This window comes from Larimichthys crocea, chromosome III (assembly GCF_000972845.2).
Source record: "Larimichthys crocea isolate SSNF chromosome III, L_crocea_2.0, whole genome shotgun sequence".
Classification (NCBI taxonomy): Eukaryota; Metazoa; Chordata; class Actinopteri; family Sciaenidae; genus Larimichthys; species Larimichthys crocea.
Genome location: NC_040013.1, coordinates 27148896 through 27173614, shown reverse-complemented (window position 1 = coordinate 27173614; position 24719 = coordinate 27148896). Strand labels below are relative to the sequence as shown.

Below are 24719 nucleotides of genomic sequence, written 5' to 3'. Positions count from 1 at the left end.
ATGGTGACACATACAGTAGACACATTTTACACAGCAGTAACTAACTTGCAACTTTTAACTTAATGACCCAGTTAAGAAGCTAAGGCAGTAAAATGATTAAATGATCCCTGTAACTCTAAAACTGAGTTGTTAACTATGCTGGGGTCAGGTGGCAAATTCCACCCAGAACCAGGTCAGTTTGAGCTCTTCATCAAGCTGTTCGGTTAAATTTTGAAACATGTTTCCTGGAGCTTTGACATCAGCATGCAGTCTGTCTTTGTCAGTCTGTTAGTGATTGATTCTCTGAATACTCAGTGTTGAAACATGTCTCAAACTGCTAATACTGAAAATGATCCAGCCTTCCCTTTCTATCCCACACAGTGCCTCTCAGAGTCCGGCTGTCCAGGCCAGTCCAGCCATGCAGAGGAAAGATGTAGCTGTGATGATTACAATGCACGCAGGTATGGAAAAGGTACCTACGATGTTTTACAAGGGCCCCTGGGCTTCAAGGGCAATCTTCTCCATCAGAGGCTTATCACCTCTGCTCCCTCTCTCAGCTGGTGAAGTGTCTTCAGAAGGCAACACCATGATTTTGAACAATTAGACCGCCCCACTAGAATCAGCAAACAGACCTACCCGTCAGTTCTGATTCACATACAGAAGCCTATATGTCTGCTGAGGCTGTCATTAAGGAACACTATAAACATGACTGTGCAACCCTCTGCTGAAGTGATTCATGATGTTTTACTGTTAAAATGAAAATTTTAAAATTTAAAACGGATAAAAAGTCATTAATATATACATAGACAGAGATCACAAAGTGAACAGTGATCAAACATGGACAAGTCTACTTTTGAATAGTGTTCTTTTTACGATAAATTACATTTTATTGTCACAAATAAGATTTAATGTTTACTTTGGTCACTTTTGGGGACATTACATAGACTAACATTAATTTCCTAGAGAGTTAGCCTAACTCTAACCACTACTTGCCTAAGTCTCTTCAAAAATCTCCCTTTTCCCCCAATTAGACACAAGCTTCACTGGGCTAGGCCTTCCTACTCATCTAACAATAGCCAATCATGGTAATCATTAGGCAAGAGTTGATAAACTGTGGTCCACCCTCTCCCCCGTGTGGAAAAACCAAGCACAGAGGTTAGAGTTAACCACTGACTTTCCCGACTCCCCTCTTTGCATCAGTCAGGGAGTCATGAGATAATTCACGTCTAACACTGCCCTCATAATGTAAACACACAAACACGTTGAAATTAAAACTTAAAACATGAGGCGAACTTTATTGATATAATTTCATCTCGAAATTCAATAGGCAGGAGAACCGTGACTCTGAAACTGGTTTAAAGTGTCTCAGTTGGGTGGATGGGGAGAGCTACCTCACAATATTAACAGAAATGTGTGGCTGGGACAAACAGTAGGCTGTGAATCAAATTCAAGAGACATGTCTGCACCACCCAGTTTCCATTGCGCACCCTTGGATGGGTAGTTGGGTTGATTATATCCACTTCTTATACTGCATGCGATATAAACATGACACGCCTATATTTTTTGTTATAATTTATATCTCATTTGATTGCTGATGATGATATGAAATCGTCAGATTTAGCGGTCTGAAGTGAAGATGCACTCTCTAAAACCACAAATGTGTTACCTGCATGAATGATCCGCGTGATTTTGGAGCATTCTGATTGGATGAGGATGAACCTCTCGGACACAGTGCCAAATTAAGTTTTTTTTTGTTTTTTTTGTTTTACCCCTCCTCCTCAAGGTGTCTCATTCACTTTTCGGGTGGGTACCCTGCCCCTCCTCTCTGACGAAATAACTGTGCGTTAGTCAAAATTGAACTTGTTGCTTGCCAGCACTTCACGGTTTCTGTCGCTCCATTCAGAACCAGGATCATCCCAGACTGGGAGCCTGGAACTCTGGAGAATCAAGGAGAAGAGAAAGGCGCACCGAGAACAAAAGTGTTGCTTTGGAGTGGAGATATTTGGACACTTTTACGCACGCATGTTACGCACTGGGACTAACTGGAGTTAAGGACATATATCAGTATTTGCACATTTTATGGAATAAAACAGCTTTAAAAGTAAGTATTTTTCTATTGTTTCTTTGAATAAAAGTATGAAATTAATCTATTGCAGAACAGATAATTGACTATTATGCATTTGTTGACTTATTATTTTCTCAATGTGTAACATTTTATTATCAAATTCAGCAAATTATTGTATGTAAGTTAACTTCTCTGTCTATGAATGATTCAAACACGAACGCAGCCAGTGATGCTGTGCTGTCCTCAGATAACCTACACTGCTGTGTGCCGCTGCTGAGTGAGGCAAACGCACGTCCAAAATCAGCACTGCGGATCGGCGCTCACTCGCTCACTCGCTTACTCGATTACTTCACCATTTCAAACGGGAATAATCCATACCAAGTTGCCCTGTCACGATTTTTTTGTTGTTGCACTCTCAAGCAACAGGTGTTTCTGTGAAGAAAAATCAAAGCCCAGTAGAAACGGCATCAAAATGAAAAGGCAAAGTTTCCATCATCTCCTTACTGAATGACAATGTTAGTGGCAGATATATTTGTTTCATAGTAGGGAGCATATCCGAGCTGTACATGAAGGACCAACACATTCTGATACCCTTTAAACGTCTGTGTGATGCTGAAGTGTGGATCTTCCTTTGATTGAATCTTTTTTTTCGATTTCCTAGAAATTGCACTGCGGCTGTCCATAGTTTACGCACATTATTCTTCAAAGATTGTCAAACAGCCTGAATGAAAAAAAAAACAGATATGAAATAGGAGATATGATAATATTAGTCGTAGATTTGTCTCTCTCACTGTATCCCCAAAGTCTCATTTCATTTAGTTTCCATTAGGGTGGGTCCGTTAACTCGGGATAAACACGTGCGAGTGCTGGCATTAAGTCGCAATCATACCCACCCTGAAATATTTTACATGATGATCTTTTGTCATTGCCAGTTGCCATTATATGGTCAGTGTCTCCTTTTTTTTTTATTGAGAACCGCTTACAGCTCCCACTGTGACTCACTGCTTATGTTTATACAGTGGATTGCAAATGAGGGCGGTGGGCTCTGTGCTCCTGTCTCCAAAAACCAATCTCAGCATTACCACTCACAGATTCAATAAAAACATGTAGCTGTGTCATTTACTATCTTTTTTTGCATCCACATTTTATTTCTATCAGGAACAAATGAAAATATTGTAAATCAGGCAACTGTGATGTGTCCAAGGGCTTCTTAAAGTATCAAGATATTTTAAAGAGGGAGATAAATCCATTCATATCTAGAGAAATGCTTATTGTAAAATTAAAAGTAATCCTGTTTGCATTTGTTTCATTGGGTCAAAAAGACTGTGTGCTGCACTGATGTGTGGATATTTGATGTTTTGCAATGTTTAGATGAGGACATGCATAATAGAAAAGATGACTCATGTATGTCAACAGACAATTTGTGGATACACTAAATGAAAATATACACATTAAATATGTCCTTTGAGTTGTTTCCTAACGCACCTTTTCATTTTTTCAACAGATGATACTAAATATAAAGCACATCCTTTGGTTATATTGTCTCTGTGAAGCTGCAACTGTAACAGGTAAGTTTTGAATTAGTAAATGCTTCTCCTTCTACCTCTCCTCCCACCCTCCTAGCTCTCTCTCTTCTCTTTTCTTCATTTTCTTCCATCTCTCCCTGAATCTAAAGTCAATGGTTACATACAGCTGGTGTCCATATTTTACAGCTTATCTGCATAAACTGACTGATGTGTCAGTGGTGCCTTACAGCTGTCAAAGTAGCAGTTTGTGATTATCTCTCTTTTTGTGAGACCTGTGAGACTTTACTCAGGTGATATTGTTGGCCACTGAGGTTTACGTCTGTGGCCCTTCTGGCCCCCCTGGCTCTCCTGGCCCCTAGACCCTGGTCTTGTCTCTGGGTATAGATGGACACCTTTCAATTAGACTGGCCTCCCAGTCTGGAAATAACAGCTGGTTTCACCCCTCATCCTAATAAGGCCCTCTGTTCAAGCACACACACTCATGCCTTGGGGGCTGTCCCACCACTGTTTCCAGAGCATTCCCCACATTGTTCCCTGTGAATCCCCCATAACCCCCTCCCCCAAAGGAAAAAAAGGTAAATCTTCTTCCTCTCCATGGGGCTAAGTGTGATTCAGCCTGTTGTCATTCATTTGTGTCTGACATCCTGTCTGACATCCCATTTGCTTAGCCTCATCACATAGAAGTGGAGTGAGACTGTGCTACAGTCAACAGCTTGGATTGTGTACAGACCTCAGGGCAGAGGGGATGTGTAGGATTTAGGGGCTCTATTTACATAATATGTCAGAAATTGATGTTTTCATTAGTAATCGCTTGAAAATAAGAACATTATTTCCTTAGAATGAACATTTTATATCTACAAACAACGTGGGTCCTCTGCCACAGAGTCTGCCATGTTGAACTGCCATATTTCTACAGTAGCCCAGAATAGACAAACTAAACACAGGTTCCAGATAAGGCCTTTGGCATTTTTGTTGTTGTTGCATGTTTCAAGGCCGCCATAGGGTAAAACAAGGAGTTGCAATCTACAACTACACCGCTAGATGCCACTAAATCCTACACACTGCTCTTTTAAGCATAGTAACTGTAACCATGTCGGGTTATAAATAAATATAACTTATCCTTACCATGTGCTGCAATGTAGGTGTGTAACATCAGGAGTAAGTTTTCAGCTAAGAATAGAGTAGGAGGTCATGAGAAGGAAAATACGTAATATTGTCCAGTGTGAAGCATGTGTAAGACATTTAACTTATTTTTGTCATCATCCCTTAGTTGTCATGTAGGTTAAGGTGGGATTATTATTTACATCCACAGAACTCAGCAGGGACATAACATGAAGTGAGGCAACCATGACTCCAGTCTTTAACCAATTACAGTTAACTTCATACAAACATGCACATGCACATGCATTACAGTCAGTATGACATGTGTTCCCACACCCTTCATTTCAAGGATGAGGTTTGACTTTCCAAGAGCCATTTTCAGGCCATGATGCATGGTTTTTGTTATTAGCCTGGGTGTAGTTGTCGCACCCTGTCAGTCCAAATGAGTTGGGCAGTTAAAAGTGGCTACTTGCATCTGTTAGATGAGAGTAAAGAGAAGAGACTTGTATTTATTTGGAAGGGAAATATGAAGATGATGAAGAGCATCAAAAAAAGAACAAAAAAAGTACAGTAGTGAATGAATCAACATGATTGAAAATGTATTTAACCCTTTCACTTTTCCCCCTTTCAGCCTCCAATGCATTATCGATTATCAGACCAGTCACTGGGTCTCTCTCAGGGAAGGTCAATCTTCCCTGCTACTTCTCCACCATCCCAACCTCAGCACCGGTCATCAGTCCCAATGGAACTACCATTTATAACGGAGATTACTTGCGGATCAAATGGACCAAAATAGAGGGAGAAGTAGAATCCACAGTGCTGGTAGCACAAAACGGGTTCATCAAAATAGGCTCCAGCTACAGGAACCGTGTATCAGTGCCTAGTCACCCTGAGGACGTAGGCGATGCCTCATTGACAGTGGTCAAGCTGCGTGCCAGTGATGCGGGTACCTATCGTTGTGAGGTCATGTACGGCATTGAGGACACCCAGGATACAGTTAACCTTGATGTCAACGGTAAGCGATTCATGATATCCCACGTCATCCTAGAATCAGACAAAAATGTTCCCCCAAGATATTCTCTGAATGTAGAGGGGAGTTGCTGCAAAAGCTTAATAATAGTGAAATGCAATACAAGTGGTGATAGAAATGTAAACCGTATGAGAGAACTTTGGGCGCCCTTCTGCTTTGATAGCAGCAACTACTCAGTAGTTACACTGAGTAACCACAGTTTTCAGTTCTTATTTTAGAAGCAATGCCCTCTTTAAAAGAGTCAGATGAGACTTTGGGTCCCTGTCCATATCGAGTACTGCAACGTTTTAATTCCAGTGTTCATCCATCTAATCCAATCAACCACCAGGGCCCAAATACGGATGGCATTCTACATGTTGGTATGGGCAGAACGAAGGTTTATGTTATAACCTCATTTATCCCTGTCATCTTGGGTGCCACCATGTCCGTGGGGATTTCCCTCTTGGTGGGGCACTCAGTGGGTGTTAACGAGCCTTTTGCCTTCACTGAGCAATAACAGTATTCCCCAATATCTGTCATCAAAGTTCAAATAATGTAACATTACTGCAATACCTCCAAGCCAAAGTTTATAGTCCCCTCCATAGTTACAATTATGGGGCAGAGGGGGATTACCCTTCTTTACCTCGTGTCATTACGTGCATTTTACATTTATTTTCTCACTTGAGAAGTGTTCTGGGAGATATAACTCATGTTTCGGGGATGTAGAAAACATGGGTGGGGTGGGGGGATACTGGGATAGTTTTGGTTTTCACTGGTTTACAGTCTGCACAATCTCTTTTCCAACTATCTGCAATGTTAATTAGGACCATCAATCATATCTTCTGCGTTTGTTTACCGTCCACAAATATGGGGATTTCAGGGCCATGGCATCATCTGCAGTTATCTTGTTCATTTGTGGTGAACTGTAGAGTATTTCGCGTATCCTTTTGGTTTATTGCAAAGTTCCTCCTTTCCAAAGAGGCTTATTTTCACTCATGTGCTTTATAAGACATTTGCCATAATTTATAGCACTGAAATTATGCTGATGAATTCCAGATCACTATGTCCAAGTTTCTATACAAAAATAATGTTTCATTGGAAGCTCATCCTTTATACTATATGTTGGCAGGTGTTGTGTTCCACTACCGGGCAAGTACTAGCAGGTACACTTTGGACTACCCGACGGCCATCCAAACTTGCCAAAATATTGGAGCAACGATTGCTACATATGAACAACTAAAAGCAGCCTATGAGGATGGCTTTGATCAATGTGACGCTGGATGGATTGCTGACCAGACCGTGAGGTTAGTTACATTTTAATTATCTTCCGTAAAGTAATTTCTCTTAAATAACACTGCTATTAATTGATATATATTTGATTGTATTCTGATTTGTTTTAATGTTTTTTTGGTTCTTTATCTGTAAAGATACCCTGTGACAAAGCCAAGGAAGGGCTGCTATGGCAACCTACAGACTAAACCTGGTGTCAGGTCGTATGGGACCAGGAAACCCACGGACACCTATGATGTATACTGTTATGTTGACAAACTTAAGGGTAAGTCAGCCACAAAATTAGGCTTTTCTAGTTTTAAGTAATGAGGTGTCATTTGAAGGCACTGACACACCCTCTGGCAGAAATGACGAAACCTCCAAACTATCACAGTGCCAAAGCAAATTACTTTTAAGCTCATAAAACCGCTGTGGAAATACACTTAATTGTTAGAATATTGTCAATGTGTGGTCTTTCATATGTTATGTTATGTTCACATGTTGTAGAAAGGGATTAGGGTCAGAGAGAGAAGCTCCTAATAATTTGAATCTCAAGTAGGAATGGAAATTCATTCTTCACCACAGTGGTTTTTGAAAAAGTAGCCAACAAAAATGTGATAATGGGAGTTTTAAAAATCTTTGGCACTGCCTATGAGAAGCCTTTACTTCTTAGCCAACAGTACTTTTTCTGTTCATTATACAACCTCTTACTGCTGATGGACTTAACTCCACTCAGAGCGAGTGTTAATATCCCTCTTGACACATCTAAACTCCATTCAGCATTCGGATATCTACAATGCATCCCTGTTAAAGTACATAATATACCTTTACATTGTTTTGGCACAAGCTGCAAATCGATCAGTATTGTGTCAGTATTGTGACATTTGCATTATTAGTGTTTTGAGCAGAGATAGACAATGTTGTCACCACACCCCAAAGACACCCGTGACATTCACATACAGTACATCTTCTATTTATCTCTTCTAATTCAGCAAGAAACAACAATACATGCATCTTTGACTTCACTGTAGTCTGAGTAGGTGTCAAACCCACAGTGTGATCAAACTGTGTTTCACACACATTCATCAAAACACCCTCCTTAAGTGTTAATTGCCTTGATTTACTGGATCATTATTGACATGCTAATGACATGCTACAAAGATCTTTGCAAGACTTTCAGAGACTGGTATTTGTCTTAGACACACAAAGCCCAGGATATTAGGAGTTAATGACATGGCTAATGCTTAAAATTAAGCTATAATCACATAGTCTAGAAATGTTTGAGATATAAATGAAGCATGAGGTTTTACTAAAATAAAACACATGCTTAAAACTAAGTGAAAGTCTTCAGTACAATAAAATGAACCTGTAAAATAGTACAGTTTGGTTTTTGAAAGTGGTTGTTTATGGATTTCATGTATGCTTTTAAGAGGGAAGACATTTCTGGGTGTATAATCTCAATGCCATTGTAAATCAACGGGATGAAACCAGCACGGGATATTTGTAACGTTACACCCAAGACTAACTGAAAACATGTAGTTAGTCAGTTGTCCTCTCTCGTAATGCTGTTTGGTTTTAATTAAGGTTTTGTCTTTCTGTAGACTTTCGTTTATATGACACTGTATGCAAGGACAAATGCTCATAATTGTCATAGCACAGTGACCTTCCTTAAAATCCTCATGAACAACACGAAGGAAGGAAATATAGAAGGTGTGAACTAGATCATTTACCCCGGGGGGAAACCTAATGTCTTGTAGTACAGATGCATTCATTGACAGGCCAGGCACATTGTCTGCATTGCTATCCCACCTCAGATTAATATAATGAATGAACTACTGTTGTCCTAAATATGATCGGTGGGAGACGTTTTGGGTCCGTGCCCTGCACAGCTGTGACTTTTGTCAGCTGTTTTTGGGCTATGTCTCCTCTGAAAGGTCAAAATGATCTAAAAATCTGAAGCTTGAGATTACTCTAAATGGCTATTTAGCTCTGTTTTCAGTGCAAGTAATTAAAAGTGACATATCAAATGGCCTTATGTCTGTTTGTACTAAAGGACAGAATCATGCCAACGTTTGTGGAAATGGTTAAACAGTGAATTGAACCTTCAGATAAGTTTTTGTTGCCATGATCACTGATGAATCGTTGCCATGCTGTTTTTTGCCATTTGTATTTCAGGTGAAGTGTTCTATGCTCCTGTGACCCATAAGATGACTTTTGAGGAGGCACGTAACGAGTGTAAGAAGAGAAACGCTGTCCTGGCAACCCCTGGCCAGCTCCATGCTGCCTGGCGACAAGGTCTAGACAAATGTGACTATGGATGGCTCTCGGACGGCAGTGCACGACATCCTGTCTCAGTACCCAGACTGAAATGTGGGGGAGGCCTGCTCGGCGTTAGGACCATGTACCGCTACAGGAACCAGACTGGCTTTCCAGAACCAACTATGAAGCTCGGGGCTTACTGTTTTAAAGGTAAACTCACTCACTGGACTAGTATTCAGTATATTTACAAGATGTCATGGAAGAAAGAAATAATCCACATACAGAGGGTCAGATGCTGTATATGTTTATATTTTGGTTTAGTCAGTGGCAGACTGATTGAGGACACAGAGCATTCCCTGTCAAAAACAGGCCTGGACTGTGAAGCTATGATCTCATCTCATCTCTGCTCCCCCACCCTTTGGTTTTTTGCTTCTTTTCACCACTGTACACATTCCCACATCTGAACCAGACTAACATTTCAAAATGTTTACGGCCTGTCTCATCTTTTGTCCATTGTTCTGTTCACTGTACCTCTGTCTTTTTCCTTTTGATTGTATAGTTTCGATGACAACAACAACATGTGCAAAGCAGAGGAATGATTTCTTCAGAAGCATGTGCCAGACTACTCACACAGATTGCAGGGTCCAGTTGACCTCACTGTCTCGACTTAGTTTCCCGCCCATTTCTGTGGACATGGCAGCTCTTATTCTAATTGAGAGATTAATGGCTAATAGTTTGCTTAAGAGTTTGTCTGCGTGTGTGTGTTTTATTTTTTATTTTTTAATTTAATCTTTATTACTTCCAGCTGGGATAATCAAGGCTCCTTAAGATTTATCCTTATACAACCTCACTGTTGATATGAAACAAACTAAAACAGTTTATGCACTTGACTGCTGTTCAAATCATCAGTTTAGATAATATTATATATATTATATTAATATATCATTAATATCACATTTATGAAAGGCCAAATTAATTATTTTTACAATCACATCAGATTCAAAATAAATCTCACCAATGTGTAAGGTATACACAGAACGACTCCATGGTGATTACTGACCATGGGAAGTCTGGAGAATAAAGCTTTAGATCCCAATAAAAAGTGACACTTCATGGTTCGTCGGTAGTCAGCAGAACTAGGCTAATCCCTTAAAATGTGAGTGTTCTTAACTAATTAGTATCCCCAGGCCAAAACCAAATGACAGATGATAGTTGCCAGTTAGAGAAGCAGAAAAAGTAACTAATACCTCACCTGTCAGCCTTTTTAGTCTCACTATCTAACACCCTTTTCGCCTTTCTCGTCTCATTTCCGCTGTCAGAGTTTGCCCTCTGTCATTCTCACTTGTACTTATCAGAACAGACGTTTGGATAATGGACAAAGCTACTGCGGGACTTCTAAATTCAGTCATCCTTGGTGACCCTTCACCCGGCCTTTCCATCTTTACAAATGAGAGGTTGGAGAGATAAGCCGACCCTGCCTGGCCATTTACTGCCCCAGAGCTATGCTAAATCTCGCGGTGATAAGTCCCCATGGAGTTCAGAGGGCACACAAACAGGCCACCCTCATCCCCTGCTCTGTGTATTCCATGTCAGCTCTCTCAGCCCTGTTGCGTTTACGCCCCATCTAAGTGCCTTTCAAGTAGCCTTGTTTCGTGGGACTCACTCCATCAATTCCTGCTTTCTCACTCCCAATAATATCTCAAAAATGAATTATTATGTAAACCTATGTCAGTTAGGCTACACAGAAAGACAGGGAGAAAGTAGGTTAAGGCAGAGGGAAAGGGGGGATAATTGGCCTCTGATTAGTCTCTGGATTGGCCTGAAGAAAACAAAGGCCTCTGTAACAGCAACAGCTCGAATGCATCTGTGAGATAATACACTCCCTCTGAGAGCCCTATTTTTCCTGCAAGGGAAAAAACGTGTCTCACACCTTACATCAGAGATAGTTTCATGAAGAAAGAGGGCTAGTACGTAATGGTCAACAGCTGGCCTTACATGATGTGTCTGCGCCAGCTAGGAAAGCTTTCTAAAACTAAATGACTGCTTTTTATGGGTGTAAGTAATGAGAGCATGGGAGGACAGCGGGACATGGAGGAAGAGGCAAAAGAATTAGATAGGAGATTATATGTATATTATATAAAACAGTAAAATAGTGAGTATTTCAATACCCATTTGAAGACCCAAGATACACCCAAAATACAAGGAAACATCCAGACAAACTGTCAGAGGAAAGACAATCCGAAAGAGTTTAAGAGAGGACAAAAATAATCAGGGCAACTTTAACAAACCCACAACACTTGATTCTTTAAAGTTTATATGCTGTTTAATTCCTCTGTTGTCGGCATGTGAATCCTTTCAGGCAGATCAGAAGATGTTTGGAGAAACAAAGTGCACTTGGTTTTTCACAGAAAATATAACTCTCATCTGTCACGAGTGGAAAATCAGGATGATAATATTGGCCCATATTTGCCAACATTTTTGCAGATAAAAATCTTGTTCCATTCTTAGTGTTGGTTTCACTGTTTCTCTGAGGACATTGAGTGAATGAATGTTTGTGCAGGTTATAAACAACGTTAAGAATTACGAGAGGAAGTCTTTCACTTTAAGGGAGCACTTTTTTAGGAAACTTTTAACCCTGAGTACTTTGTTGTTGTAGCGGTGCACTGTCATTGCAACTGTAGCATGTTATAATATATACTGTATATATTTATATATATATATATTTATATATATATATTATATATATATATTTATATTTATATATATTTTTATATATATATATATATATATATATGTGTGTGTGTGTGTGTGTGTGTATGTGTCTGTATAAAACACAGTGCATCCTGGCTATATGCAGTAATAGACAGATGAATTATCTTTATAAGTTTTGCTTTTTTAATTTGTCATGTGCTTATGTGTGTTTTTAGGAAGAAGAGAAGTGATCAACCAGACTTCCTTTGTGGATATGGCTGTGGTAGAAATTATTTCCACCACCACCATCAGCTCGACTACCATCCCTTTACTGGAGAGTAGCTCTACTACGCTAACCCCAACATCTGAAACTACAACAGAGGCAGAAGAGTCTCCAGACACTTCAGTTCCTACAAATCCTCCATCTATGTTCTCTACCAGTATGGCACCACCTCGGCCTACTACAGCAGACCAGGAAGAAGAGTTAATCACCACAGTTGCACCGACCATCAAAGAGGAACATGAAGACACTGATGTAACAGCTACACCAGACTTTAATGTTGATGATTTTGTAAGTGAAAATACCCATGTGGAATCTATTCCCCGGCGTGGTGACACATTCCCACATCCACAAAACACAACAGAAAGCACTGATACCACAGAGCCTACAGAGGAGCCAGATGACGATCACTCAGTAATAGAGATCAGCACAATTCAACCAGATATCCCTATACCAGATACGTCTGTCATCACAGAGCCCTTGTTTGCTAAGGGGAAAACTGAGGAAACTGTTCCGGACTCTGCGATCACCACAGCAGTGACGTCTGACCTCGCAGACACTACAACAGAATCAAGCGAACTGAGCAGCGAGGAAGTGTTCAGCTCCTCAGCACCTTCAACCGGTGGGCTTGAGTCAACAACAGCATTTCCTGACTATAATTATGGCATTGATGAGATTGCGACTGAGTTTGGTGTGGAGGCATTGCCACCTACTCCACCATCTCAGCAGGACCTCACATCCAGCCCATCAGACAGCACTAGTATTAGTGATGAAACAACAATCTCCACAACAATCCCCACAACAACCTTTATGTGTAACACCCAACCCGGCAGCGAGGAGGAGATCACCACCACCACACCGGCCACCACACCAGAGACTACACCTCAAATGCAGGCTGTAGAGACAACAGCTGTCTTCAAGGAAGAGACCACATCTGCAGCTTCAACAGGCACCACTGTCATGATTGACAGTGAACTGTCTACTGACGATGTGACATCATCAACAAGTGTACAGGTCTTTGATGAGTCTACCACTCAGTTGCCAGAGCCCGGCGATGACTCAGTGACAGAGGACGACACAGCAACAGAGATTGGCACCGAGTTCTTTACATCAGCTCCCGTGGCTTCAGCTGTTGCTGATGGGACTACTACTCCACATGCAGTGGTCACTGTATCAGGTAAGACATACAAACAATACCGTAATCCTTTAAAGCTTCATTTGGCATCATCTGGTATTAAATGCAAATAATCATAATTTAAGTGTAATTCAGATTTGCTGTAGTACAGTAGATGGGAATTGGGGGACGCTGTGCTGTCCAGGGTGCTGAAGTGGAGAGAGAGTTTGATTTCCTGCCAATAGTATATGTTTATGTTTAGTGGTAGGAGTAAACCGAGGTCACATGAACACAGAACAGTCAATGTATAGTTACTCTGCTGTTGGGCATGATTTTCTTTAAAAATTTTCTTCCAGCCAGCTCAAATCAAAGGCTTGTCTTTTTTTCTTTTATAATTGTTCCTAAAGCATTGAAATTATAGTTAAGGTTGAGTGACTTGCTCTTCTATATACTATAATATTTAGTAGTAAATGTGATATACGAGTAGTTGCAGTGGATTAGATTAGTTTTGAATGGTGGTGAGTCAAAGTCCTTCCCCGAAAAAGCAAGTTGAAGTGTTTTGTCTTCCGTTTCCCTCAGGCTTATGTTTGTGTGTGTTCTCAGTGTTGGACTGCTGCTGAAAGACTTCTTAGCCTTAGGACCTCCTCAGTCAGTTCAGCTGAACAGATGTCCTGATGATGATTTTCACATAGACAGGAGAGAGAAGGTGGGAAAGAAAGAGGGGAGAAGACAGCAATAGAGAGAGACAAAACATATTTTACTAAGGTTGTTATAAACTTTGTACGAACACCTAGAATAAAATGTCCTTCTTTCAAATATCAAACTGTAGATCAGCATAACGACAAGCTAAAAGTTTAATTTAATAAAAAATTTGTTCTTAAATCTTGAGAGTGACTGATTCTAGATTAATGGTAAACATGGTGACCATAAACCTATTTTAAATGTTAGAGATAATTCTTTCTTGTAGTGTATTTAGTCAAATGTTTCTACGATGATTTTTATACAACAGAGACATTATATAATATGTATCGCTTGCTTAGAAAGCGAGAAATTTGAATGACATATTTAGTCCACAACTTTTCATCAACAGGACATGATCTCACAGTCGAATAGCAGCTGCATAATTTTTTACTCCTTTAATTTGCTCTCACTGAGCTGCAGACATTGCCATGGTGACTCATTCTTTGTCCCTGATGAGTAGATCTGGCTTCATGGTAGGTGCTAAACCTGCCCAAGAGTGCAATCTGTACTCCAGGTCAAACACACTCAAACATCAGCATTTTATGCAGTGTGGTCAGTTTAGTTGCACAACATGAACATCGTGTTTAGCAGTGTACATGAAAGAGGCAGATATACAAAATCTGTGCCTTTATTCATAATGTGTATTTGCAGTGTAAACCACTGTGCGTTTGCAGTATTTCTCTCCTTGTGTGTGCATGTACCAGCTTACTGACAGCCAGCCTGGCAGTGACAGAGCTATGCTGGCAGTCTACCTGAGCAAGCACAGATGCCTGTCCTCAGTGTAGACTGGACTCCACTAAGAGGTGATGTCATCTCTAACGCAAGTTCTCCCCTCTCTGTGAGGACAGCTGGAGGCTGCCGGACCAAAGCGAGTGATTATAGTTACTTTTACTGCTACATCATGTGATGTATCTCATCTGACACACACACAGGGACTGTTACTGCCCTCCCAGTTTGTGTGGGAAAAGCTTGTGGAAAATATTGTGGCACAGGGAGAAGTGTGTTGTCTGGCTGCATGGTAACAAGTTGCACAATATCTGGTTGTTAAAAAAAATGCCCATGTGTTTCTGATTAATTGAAGACAATTAAATTAGTGTTTACAAAGTGTTTATTTGACATGTTATAGCTTGAAATATTGATTCGCTGAGACATGCCAACCGCAGATGTCACAGAACAATGCTGCAAAGCCACCAAAAGAACATTCGCACTGCAATAAAATATCTCTTTAACATTCAGTCTGAAGGGTGGATTAAGTTGAAGAGTGGTTTGACATTTGGGGTAGTAAGAGAAACAGCTAGCCTGGCTCTGTCCATTAGTAACAAAATCTGCCTACCAGGGGGACAGTAGTCAAGAAATAGTCAAGCACATTACCCCCATTATTGTGCATATTAAACAGAGGAAATATAACTTAATTAATTAATGATCTTAATGAAGAAGTGGTAGGCAGAGCCCAGCTAGCTGTTTCCTACTGTTTCCAGTCTTTATGCTAAGCTAAGGTAACAGTCTGCTGAGTGTAGCTTCATAATGAATAGACTGCTGGTGAGTTAGTGTTAGTCAGCGCATAGTTAATTGCTGAAATTGAATTGTCTTTTGTCTTGTATTAAATCTACTGATACACTTATTGCTTTAAAGTCAATTAAATTCCAATAATTTTGATAAGTGACAGTGGTGATTATGGTACATGAGAATATAATATGTTTTCCTAAGGGGGTTTCTGCAGATTGACTTTGATTAAATGACATATAAAAAAATAATAATAATAAATTACCTCTTCAGTCTGATGCCAGCTGTGGTGTTTATTTGTTCCACCCAGCTGTGTTTCTGCATAACCCCACTTTGAAGACTAGGGTGGCCAGTACTTCTGTGGGCCTCCTTACTTTGGACATTTATGTTTAATGTGGCTTTTGGAGCTTCGGCCATCTGACTGACTCGAGGGAACAGCATGTGCATGTGTGTTTGTGTGAGAGTCAGTCAGGTGGGTCCATTGCCTGCGTTCCCAGGGCTGGTCTGGGATTTAAACAGGTGTCTTTCTGCAGAGCTGAGCTGGTGCAGGTGTTCTTGTTTGTAACCAATAATCTTTCTGAATCATCATTTGTGGGAAACAAAGAGCGAGGGGACAAGGGGAAGAGAGAGACAGGGACACAGAGAGGGAGAGCGAGAAGTAGTAAAGTTTGTATACTAAAGGAGTTCATGTTGTTGTGGGTGAATGATCTTTTCCTCCTCTTTGCTTGTACAGCAATATATAAACACTGGGATGTAATTCAGGCCCATCAGGATCAAACTGTTCATTTTGGGATTAACCATTGCTCTGTTCTTTTTTGCCGCTTTCTCTATGCACATTGGGTTTATCAGCCTGACACTATGGCTCACTCTCTGAGCTTTTTATTTATCTATCATAAAGGATATGCAAACAAAACAGTAATACAGGTTGTTGTAGGAAGGATAGCCTCATAAATCAGAGAGATTAAGATGATTTCCAGAGATGAAGGGCTGTCCTTTTCGACAAGTATGTTATGTGGACATTGATTAGATGTCAGCTTGGCTTTTTACTTATCTTCAAAGGTTATAATTGCTGTCTGTTAGTTCACTCAATCTAGCTCAGTTTTGTGTCATTTAAGCCAACTGTCGTGTAGAGGAGGTGGATGATTTCCAGCCAGACAACATCTTGTTTATTTATATAAATACATAAACCCATCTGAGGCAACATAGCGTAGGTGGATGATTATAAAATTATAACATCACATGCTGTAAAGGGAATTGAATCCTGCTTCTGTGTTAGACTTAAAAAAAGCAGACATTTGCTGACATCTGAAATCACTCTGTGGACCCATACATTTAATAATATAAGATAATATACAGATAATAGACATCAGCATCATCACTTTTACAGTATGATGCTTTCCAAATTAATAGTACTACTTTACTATTGCTACTCTATAACTCACCTTTGTGAAGGTTATACTGTTAATTTTTTTATAAAGTAGAATCAGACATAAATGTTTTGATTCAAATTTTCTAATATTCTAAGCTGTAAATTGTGACGATGTAATTTTAGATGGTGTCATATGATTTGTGATCATGTTTCCTATCTTACAGACCAATGAATATGTTCTTCGACATCTCTACAAAATGTCACAAAACAGCCACAACTATAGTTGCATATGATGATGGGTTATTACCTACCGTGTCATTCATTTTGCCAATCGGCTACTACCTTAAATCAACAGATGCAGACTAAAGCTTGTTGAATAACTTGGCAATGTCTACATTCAAGTGGCATCTTGATACTATTCGCTTTTCACAACAATTTAGAATATAAATTTTGGAATTATGGTTTGGATAAAGTTCAAACACCAGGCTCGGCTAAGGCTTACAAATATGTTGGAGGGAAATTTATGTGCAGTATTTTGCAATGTTTGTCTAAAAATTATTTTGTGAGAACGATCGTAAAATCTTATTTGTTGTTTGTCTTTTCTTTTCATTTTTTTCAGTGACTCTAGCAGATGTGCCTCACAAGTGTTTAGACATACAGTATATTTCTCAAATACTTTATATAATTTATAATTTCTTTACATTTTAGTTACATTAGTGCACTTGAGGAATCTGAAATTCAAAGTGGAGGATGCAGAATTGACTCATGTAATATAATAGTGATGGATGTAATACAACTTACAATACAACCTATAATGTGGTTATCTGTAGATTGTATTTAGAGTGTTTAAAGGACAACTTCATCAATTTAGTATTGGACTCCCATGAAGCAAAAGCAAAAGATGAGTTATAGATATATAGATGTTCTGTTCCACATTACAATTATTGTTTAAATTAACCTTCCCCAAAGCTTTAAATACATTTTTTGTCTCTTATCTCGTGAAGTTATGTATTAAAGTGAGTTTGCACTGACAATGTAAACAGTGCCTCTTAAATGTGACTATGACAGAACGTCACATCTACCACTCCTAGGATTTCAGAAATAAAACATGAATGTTCTTTCCCCCCTTTTTAAAATTACATCCACAAGCTTAACTTTAATTTGGTTTTCAATCATTGTCAGAATCCCTCCTTATTTTCTTTTCTTCTCTCTGCAGTTGACCAGGCTCTGCAGTCACAAGACTCTCAGTCTCCTGCCATACCAGTTGTGTCTGACCATCCCACGCCTTCAATAGCCGACGGTGAGCCTATCTTGCAGAGTAGAGACCCAGACGTTTTCTCACAAGCTGCTGTAACCATCACCCCAACTGTTAGCTTTATAAATGGTAAACATGAGATCACACTGGAGCCACAGAGCCCAGAAGCAAAAGAGGCCAAAGGTAGCCAGACTTTGACAAATGTGACAACTCTAGAAACAAGCGAAGAAATTACAACTGTGTTCGATTATAGTTGGACTGATCTCTCTGTTGATAGCACCACAGAGTCTACAGAGGAACCCACAGCAATACTGACCTCTACAGAGATCCCAGATGTTACTGACTATGACCCTTATATAATCCCAATAGTTGAATCAACACCACCTCAAATACTCCCTGATATAGATGAGCTGACTACAAAAGGCCCCACACAGACAGATACAACCTCTGTTCTGGTCTCAACAGAGGATGACATGGCTCATTCGAAAACTACACAAAAAACTGCCACAGATGCCACACGGGTGATGAGTGATGTCACAGCTACCTCCGCTGACTTTGTTCCTACAGTAACACCAGCTGAGAGGCAGATCACCAAAGTAACAAAAGAAACCCAAACAATGAAGGCTGGGGAAACCACCACTGTCATCACCTCATCTGTACAAGAAGAGGTAGGCGAGTCAGGGAGGACTCCCACGTATGTGAAAAGTGACTCAGAAGTGACTCAGACAGAGAAGACTAAGGACCAAGCCCCTGTGACTTCTTCATCTGAACGTTACACAGCCAAAGATGAAGCTGAAACCACAGAGGAATCAAAGAGCACATCTGCCGCTCCAGCTGTTGAAGACAGCACTCATTCTACATTACAGCCTGTGCACACTCCCTCGTCTGATGACGCTGATGGGAAAACATCAACATCAACAACTAGTGACTCACAGAGCTCCACTCAAGATGTGGAGGGAGGGAAAGAGACCCAAGCCCCAAAAGAATTTGCCTTCAGCACAATGGCTCCTTCAGTATCTATTAGTTCAATTTCTTCTGAACAGACAGACAGGACTGAGGTAACACCAGCTATAGATGTAGGAAGCACTGAATCATTAACATCTATTGCACCTGCCTTGGCTGAAACTTCAGAGGGTTCAGTCACAAGTCAGGGAGAGACTACAGACAGACAAATGCCTTCCATCACACCTACTGAGAAACTTGCAACTGATGCAATGTCTACACCTGAGCACGAGGGTTCAGGGGTTCAAACAGTAACCATATTTACAAGCAGCCCGCCATCACGTCACACCTCTGCAGGGACTGTGACGTCATCTTCAAGTTTAAATGCAACAGATGAAGCTACATTGGAGACTGATGTAACATTAAAAGAGACAACAACTCCTCCCTCTCACGAATCTGTTGAAACCACTCCTTCCCCCTTATACAGTGCTATTAAAATTATCACAACAACAATGGCCTCATTCACTGAATATTTCAGTCAGTACTCAACACAAACTGAATTACCTGAACAAAAAGTGGATACAATGTCAAGCACTGAGACTGCATCTTTGACACCAACCGAAAGTGAAACAAGAGTGCCAACTGCATCAGTGTCACCTGACACACAAGCAACTGTAACCACAAGTCAGACAGATAAAGCATCAGTCACACCAGAATCAAGTAGTACTCTCTCAACAACAGATGAAGAGAGCTCAGGTGTACAGACAACAGAGATGTCCAGCAAACAAACAACGACTCCGACAGTATCTTCATTGTTTAGCACGGAGAAGCCAACAGCAGTGCCAGATATACACAGTACTGTTACAAAACGTACAGAAAGCCCATCAGTTACTGGGAGGGTGGAGAAAAGCTCTGTCTTGACCCCAGCAGAAGAAGGTGGCTCAGGCGACCAAACCGAAGACATGTTCACTAAGAGCTCCTCGGTCACCACTAAATCGTCTCTCTATAGCACTAAAGCACCAACAGCAGCATCTTCTATTGCCTCCTCTGTTGTTTCGGACATTGAGGAAAAAGAAGTTAGTAGTGAAATTACAACAGTGGAGTCGATTCCTTCATCTAGTGGATCAACTGTGAAACCTGAGACAACATCACTCCTCATTACCACCGATACAAAGATTTCTGGAGACGGCAGTGTGGATTTCACTGAAGACTCAAACATCACAGCAACTACTGTCTCCTCTATGTTGAGTACAGAGTCACCATTAGTCACAGCCACAGGTGAAACTGAAAAAAGTGATACTTCAAAAACAACTGTGACTGTAACTTCATCACTGTACAGTACTGATAGACCGTCTTCAGTGTCACCTGAAACAGAAGCAACTGTAACCTCAAGTGAGACAGAGAAAGCATCAGTCACACCAGAATCAAGTAGTACGCTCTCAACAACAGCTGAAGAGAGCTCAGATGACCAGACTACTGAGGTGTCCAGCAAAGAGTCTACGACTTCTACACCTTCCTCATTGTTTAGCACAGAGAGGCCAACAGCATTACCAGTTACCGAAGAGGACAGTGCCGCCACAGTCCAGACAGAGAAACCCTCAGTATTTTCAATTACTGCTAAGACAGAGCACAGTTCCATTTACACCCCAGCAGAAGAAGAAGGGTCAGGCAATCAAACAGAAGACACGTTCACTCAGACCCCCTCTGTCACAGCTAAATCATCCCTTTACAGCACAGAAGCTTCACCATCAATGTCACCTGAAAAACCAGCAACTGTAACCACAAGTGAGACAGAGAAAGCATCAGTCACACCAGTATCAAGTACTACTCTCCTAACAACAGATAAAGAGAGCTCTGGTGATCAGACGACTGCGGTGTTCAGCAAAGAGACTACAACTCCTACAGCCTCCTCATTGTTTAGCACAGAGAAGCCAACACCATTGCCAGGTACAGAACAGGACAGTGACGTCACAGTCCAGACAGAGAAACCCTCAGTATCTTCAGTTACTGATAAAACAGAGCAAAGTTCCATTTCCACCCCAGCAGATGACGGAGGCTCAGGCGACCAAACCCAGGACATGTTCACTCAGACCTCCTCTGTCACAGCTAAATCCTCTCTCTACACAACTGAAGCACCAACATCAATGTCACCTGATGCAAAAGCAACTGTAACCTCAAGTGAGACAGAGAAAGCATCAGTATCACTAGAATCAAGTACTACTCTCCCAACAAAAGATGAAGAGAGCTCAGGTGATCAGACGACTGAGGTGTCCAGCAAAGAGATTATAACTTCGAAAGGTTCCTCATTGTTTAGTACAGAGAAGCCAACAGCATTGCCAGGTACAGAACAGGACAGTGACGTCACAGTCCAGACAGAGAAACCTTCAGTATCTCCAATTACTGATGAGATAGAGTACAGTTCCATTTCAACCACAACAGATGAAGAAGGCTCAGGCGATCAAACTGAACCCATGTTCACTCAGACCTCCTCTGTCACAACTAAATCATCTCTCTACAGTACTGATGTTTCACCATCAATGTCACCTGAAACACCAGCAATTGTTAGCACAAGTGAGACAGATAAAGCATCAGTAACATCAGAGTCCAGTAGTACTTTCTCAACAACAGATGAAGAGAGCTCAGGTGACCATAATACTGAGGTGTCAAGCAAAGAGTCTACAACTCCTACAGGCTCCTCATTGTTTAGCACAGAGAGGCCAACAGCATTGCCAGTTAGAGAACAGGACAGTACCGTCACAGTCCAGACAGAGATACCCACAGTATCCCCAATTACAGATAAGATGGACCAAAGTACTATTCCTATCCCAGCACATGAAGAAGGCTCAGGTCTTCAAACCCAAGACATGTTCACTCAGACCTCCTCTGTCACAGCTAAATCATCCTCTGACAGCACTGAGACACAAACATCAATGTCTCCTCAAACAACATCATCTGATATGAAAATAACAAGCTCAATAACAACGTCTCCAAATTTGACCTCAGTTATATCATCCACAATTACAGGCACCGTGGATGAGATTATTAGCAGGAAGCCTACAATGGCAGCATCCATGACGTTAATCAGTGGGTCTACCATGAGCCCTGAAACATCAGCATCCTCATCATTTCTGACTACCACCGATACAGAAGGTTATGAAGACACCATAACATGGACAGAGAAAGCATCAGTCACACCAGAATCAAGTAGTACGCTCTCAACAACAGCTGAAGACAGCTCAGATGACCAGACTACTGAGATGTCCAGCAAAGAGTCTACGACTTCTACACCTTCCTCATTGTTTAGCACAGAGAGGCCAACAGCATTACCAGTTACAGAAGAGGACAGTGCCGCCACAGTCCAGACAGAGAAACCCCCAGTATTTTCAATTACTGCTAAGACAGAGCACAGTTACATTTCCACCCCAGCAGAAGAAGAATGGTCAGGCAATCAAACAGAAGACATGTTCACTCAGACCTCCTCTGTCACAGCTAAATCATCCCTTTACAGCACTGTGGCTTCACCATCAATGTCACCTGAAAAACCAACAACTGTAACCACAAGTGAGACAGAGAAAGCATCAGTCACACCAGTATCAAGTACTACTCTCCTAACAACAGATAAAGAGAGCTCTGGTGATCAGACGACTGAGGTGTCCAGCAAAGAGACTACAACTCCTGCAGCCTCCTCATTGTTTAGCACAGAGAGGCCAACAGCATTGCCAGGTACAGAACAGGACAGTGACGTCACAGTCCAGACAGAGAAACCCTCAGTATCTTCAGTTACTGATAAAACAGAGCAAAGTTCCATTTCCACCCCAGCAGATGACGGAGGCTCAGGCGACCAAACCCAGGACATGTTCACTCAGACCTCTTCTGTCACAGCTAAATCCTCTCTCTACACAACTGAAGCACCAACATCAATGTCACCTGATACAAAAGCTACTGTAACCTCAAGTGAGACAGAGAAAGCATCAGTATCACTAGAATCAAGTACTACTCTCCCAACAAAAGATGAAGAGAGCTCAGGTGATCAAACGACTGAGGTGTCCAGCAAAGAGATTATAACTTCGAAAGGTTCCTCATTGTTTAGTACACAGAAGCCAACAGCATTGCCAGGTACAGAACAGGACAGTGACGTCACAGTCCAGACAGAGAAACCCTCAGTATCTCCAATTACTGATGAGATAGAGCACAGTTCCATTTCAACCACAACAGATGAAGAAGGCTCAGGCGATCAAACTGAAGACATGTTCACTCAGACCTCCTCTGTCACAACTAAATCATCTCTCTACAGTACTGATGTTTCACCATCAATGTCACCTGAAACACCAGTAATTGTTAGCACAAGTGAGACAGATAAAGCATCAGTAACATCAGAGTCCAGTAGTACTTTCTCAACAACAGATGAAGAGAGCTCAGGTGACCAGAATACTGAGGTGTCCAGCAAAGAGTCGACAACTCCTACAGGCTCCTCATTGTTTAGCACAGAGAAGCCAACAGCATTGCCAGTTAGAGAACAGGACAGTGACGTCACAGTCCAGACAGAGAAACCCTCAGTATCTTCAGTTACTGATAAAACAGAATACAGTTCCATTTCTACCCCAGCAGATGACGAAGGCTCAGGCGATCAAACTCAGTACATGTTCACTCAGACCTCCTCTGTCACAGCTAAATCTTCTCTCTACACAGCTGAAGCACCAACATCAGTTTCACCTGATACAAAAGCAACTGTAACCACAAGTCATACTGCGAAAGCATCAATCACACCAGAATCAAGTAGTATTCTCTCAACAACAGATGAAGAGAGTTCAGGTGACCAGACTACTGAGGTGTCCAGCAAAGAGACTACGGCTCCTACAGCCCCCTCATTGTTTATCACAGAGAGGCCAACGGCATTGCCAGTTAGTGAAGAGGACAGTATTGCCACAGTCCAGACAGAGAAACCCTCAGTATCTTCAATTACTGCTAAGACCGAGCACATTTCCATTTCTACCCCAGCAGATAAAGAAGGCCCAGGCGACCAAACAGAAGACGTGTCCACTCAGGCTACCTCTGTGACAGTGATATCGTCTCTCCACAACACTGTGGCTTCACCATCAATGTCACCTGAAACACAAGCAACTGTAACCACAAGTCATACTGAGACAGCATCAGTAACACCAGAATCAAGTACTTCTCTCTCAACAACAGATGAAGAGAGTTCCGGTGACCGAAACGAAGACACGTTCACTCACTTATCATCTTTCACAGTTAAATCATTCCTGTATAGCACTGAGGCACCAACATCAATGTCTCCACAACCAACAGAAAGTCTTCAAACAGATGAGTCAGAAAAGTCATCACTTACAGGACTACCATCGGTTTCTCCCATCTCTGATGAGACAATAACAAGATCCACCTTAATAGGCACTGTAGACGATATCATTAGAAGTGAGCCGACTATGGCAGCATCCATGACTTCAATCAGTGGATCCACCAAGAGTCCTGAGACGGCAACATTGTCATTTCTGGTGAACACTGATATTGAACGTCCTGAAGACAGTAGTGTTGATTTCACTGAAGAGTACTTGCTTTTGGCAACCCCGCTCTCATCATTGTCTAGTACTGAGTCTGCAT

At 41.2% G+C, this 24719-nt stretch overlaps 1 protein-coding gene across 1 annotated transcript; it reads left to right on the top strand.

Moving 5' to 3' along the window:
* Positions 1-1800: 1800 nt before the first annotated feature.
* LOC113744185 (serine-rich adhesin for platelets-like) lies at positions 1801-24161 on the top strand. The gene is made up of 9 exons (XM_027272742.1): positions 1801-2080; positions 3549-3612; positions 5303-5686; positions 6810-6984; positions 7108-7235; positions 9125-9418; positions 12136-13356; positions 18123-24004; positions 24105-24161. Exons 2-9 carry the CDS (start codon positions 3549-3551, stop codon positions 24159-24161), a joined length of 8205 nt encoding a protein of 2734 aa, XP_027128543.1. The 5' UTR covers positions 1801-2080.
* The last annotated feature ends 558 nt before the right edge of the window (positions 24162-24719 follow it).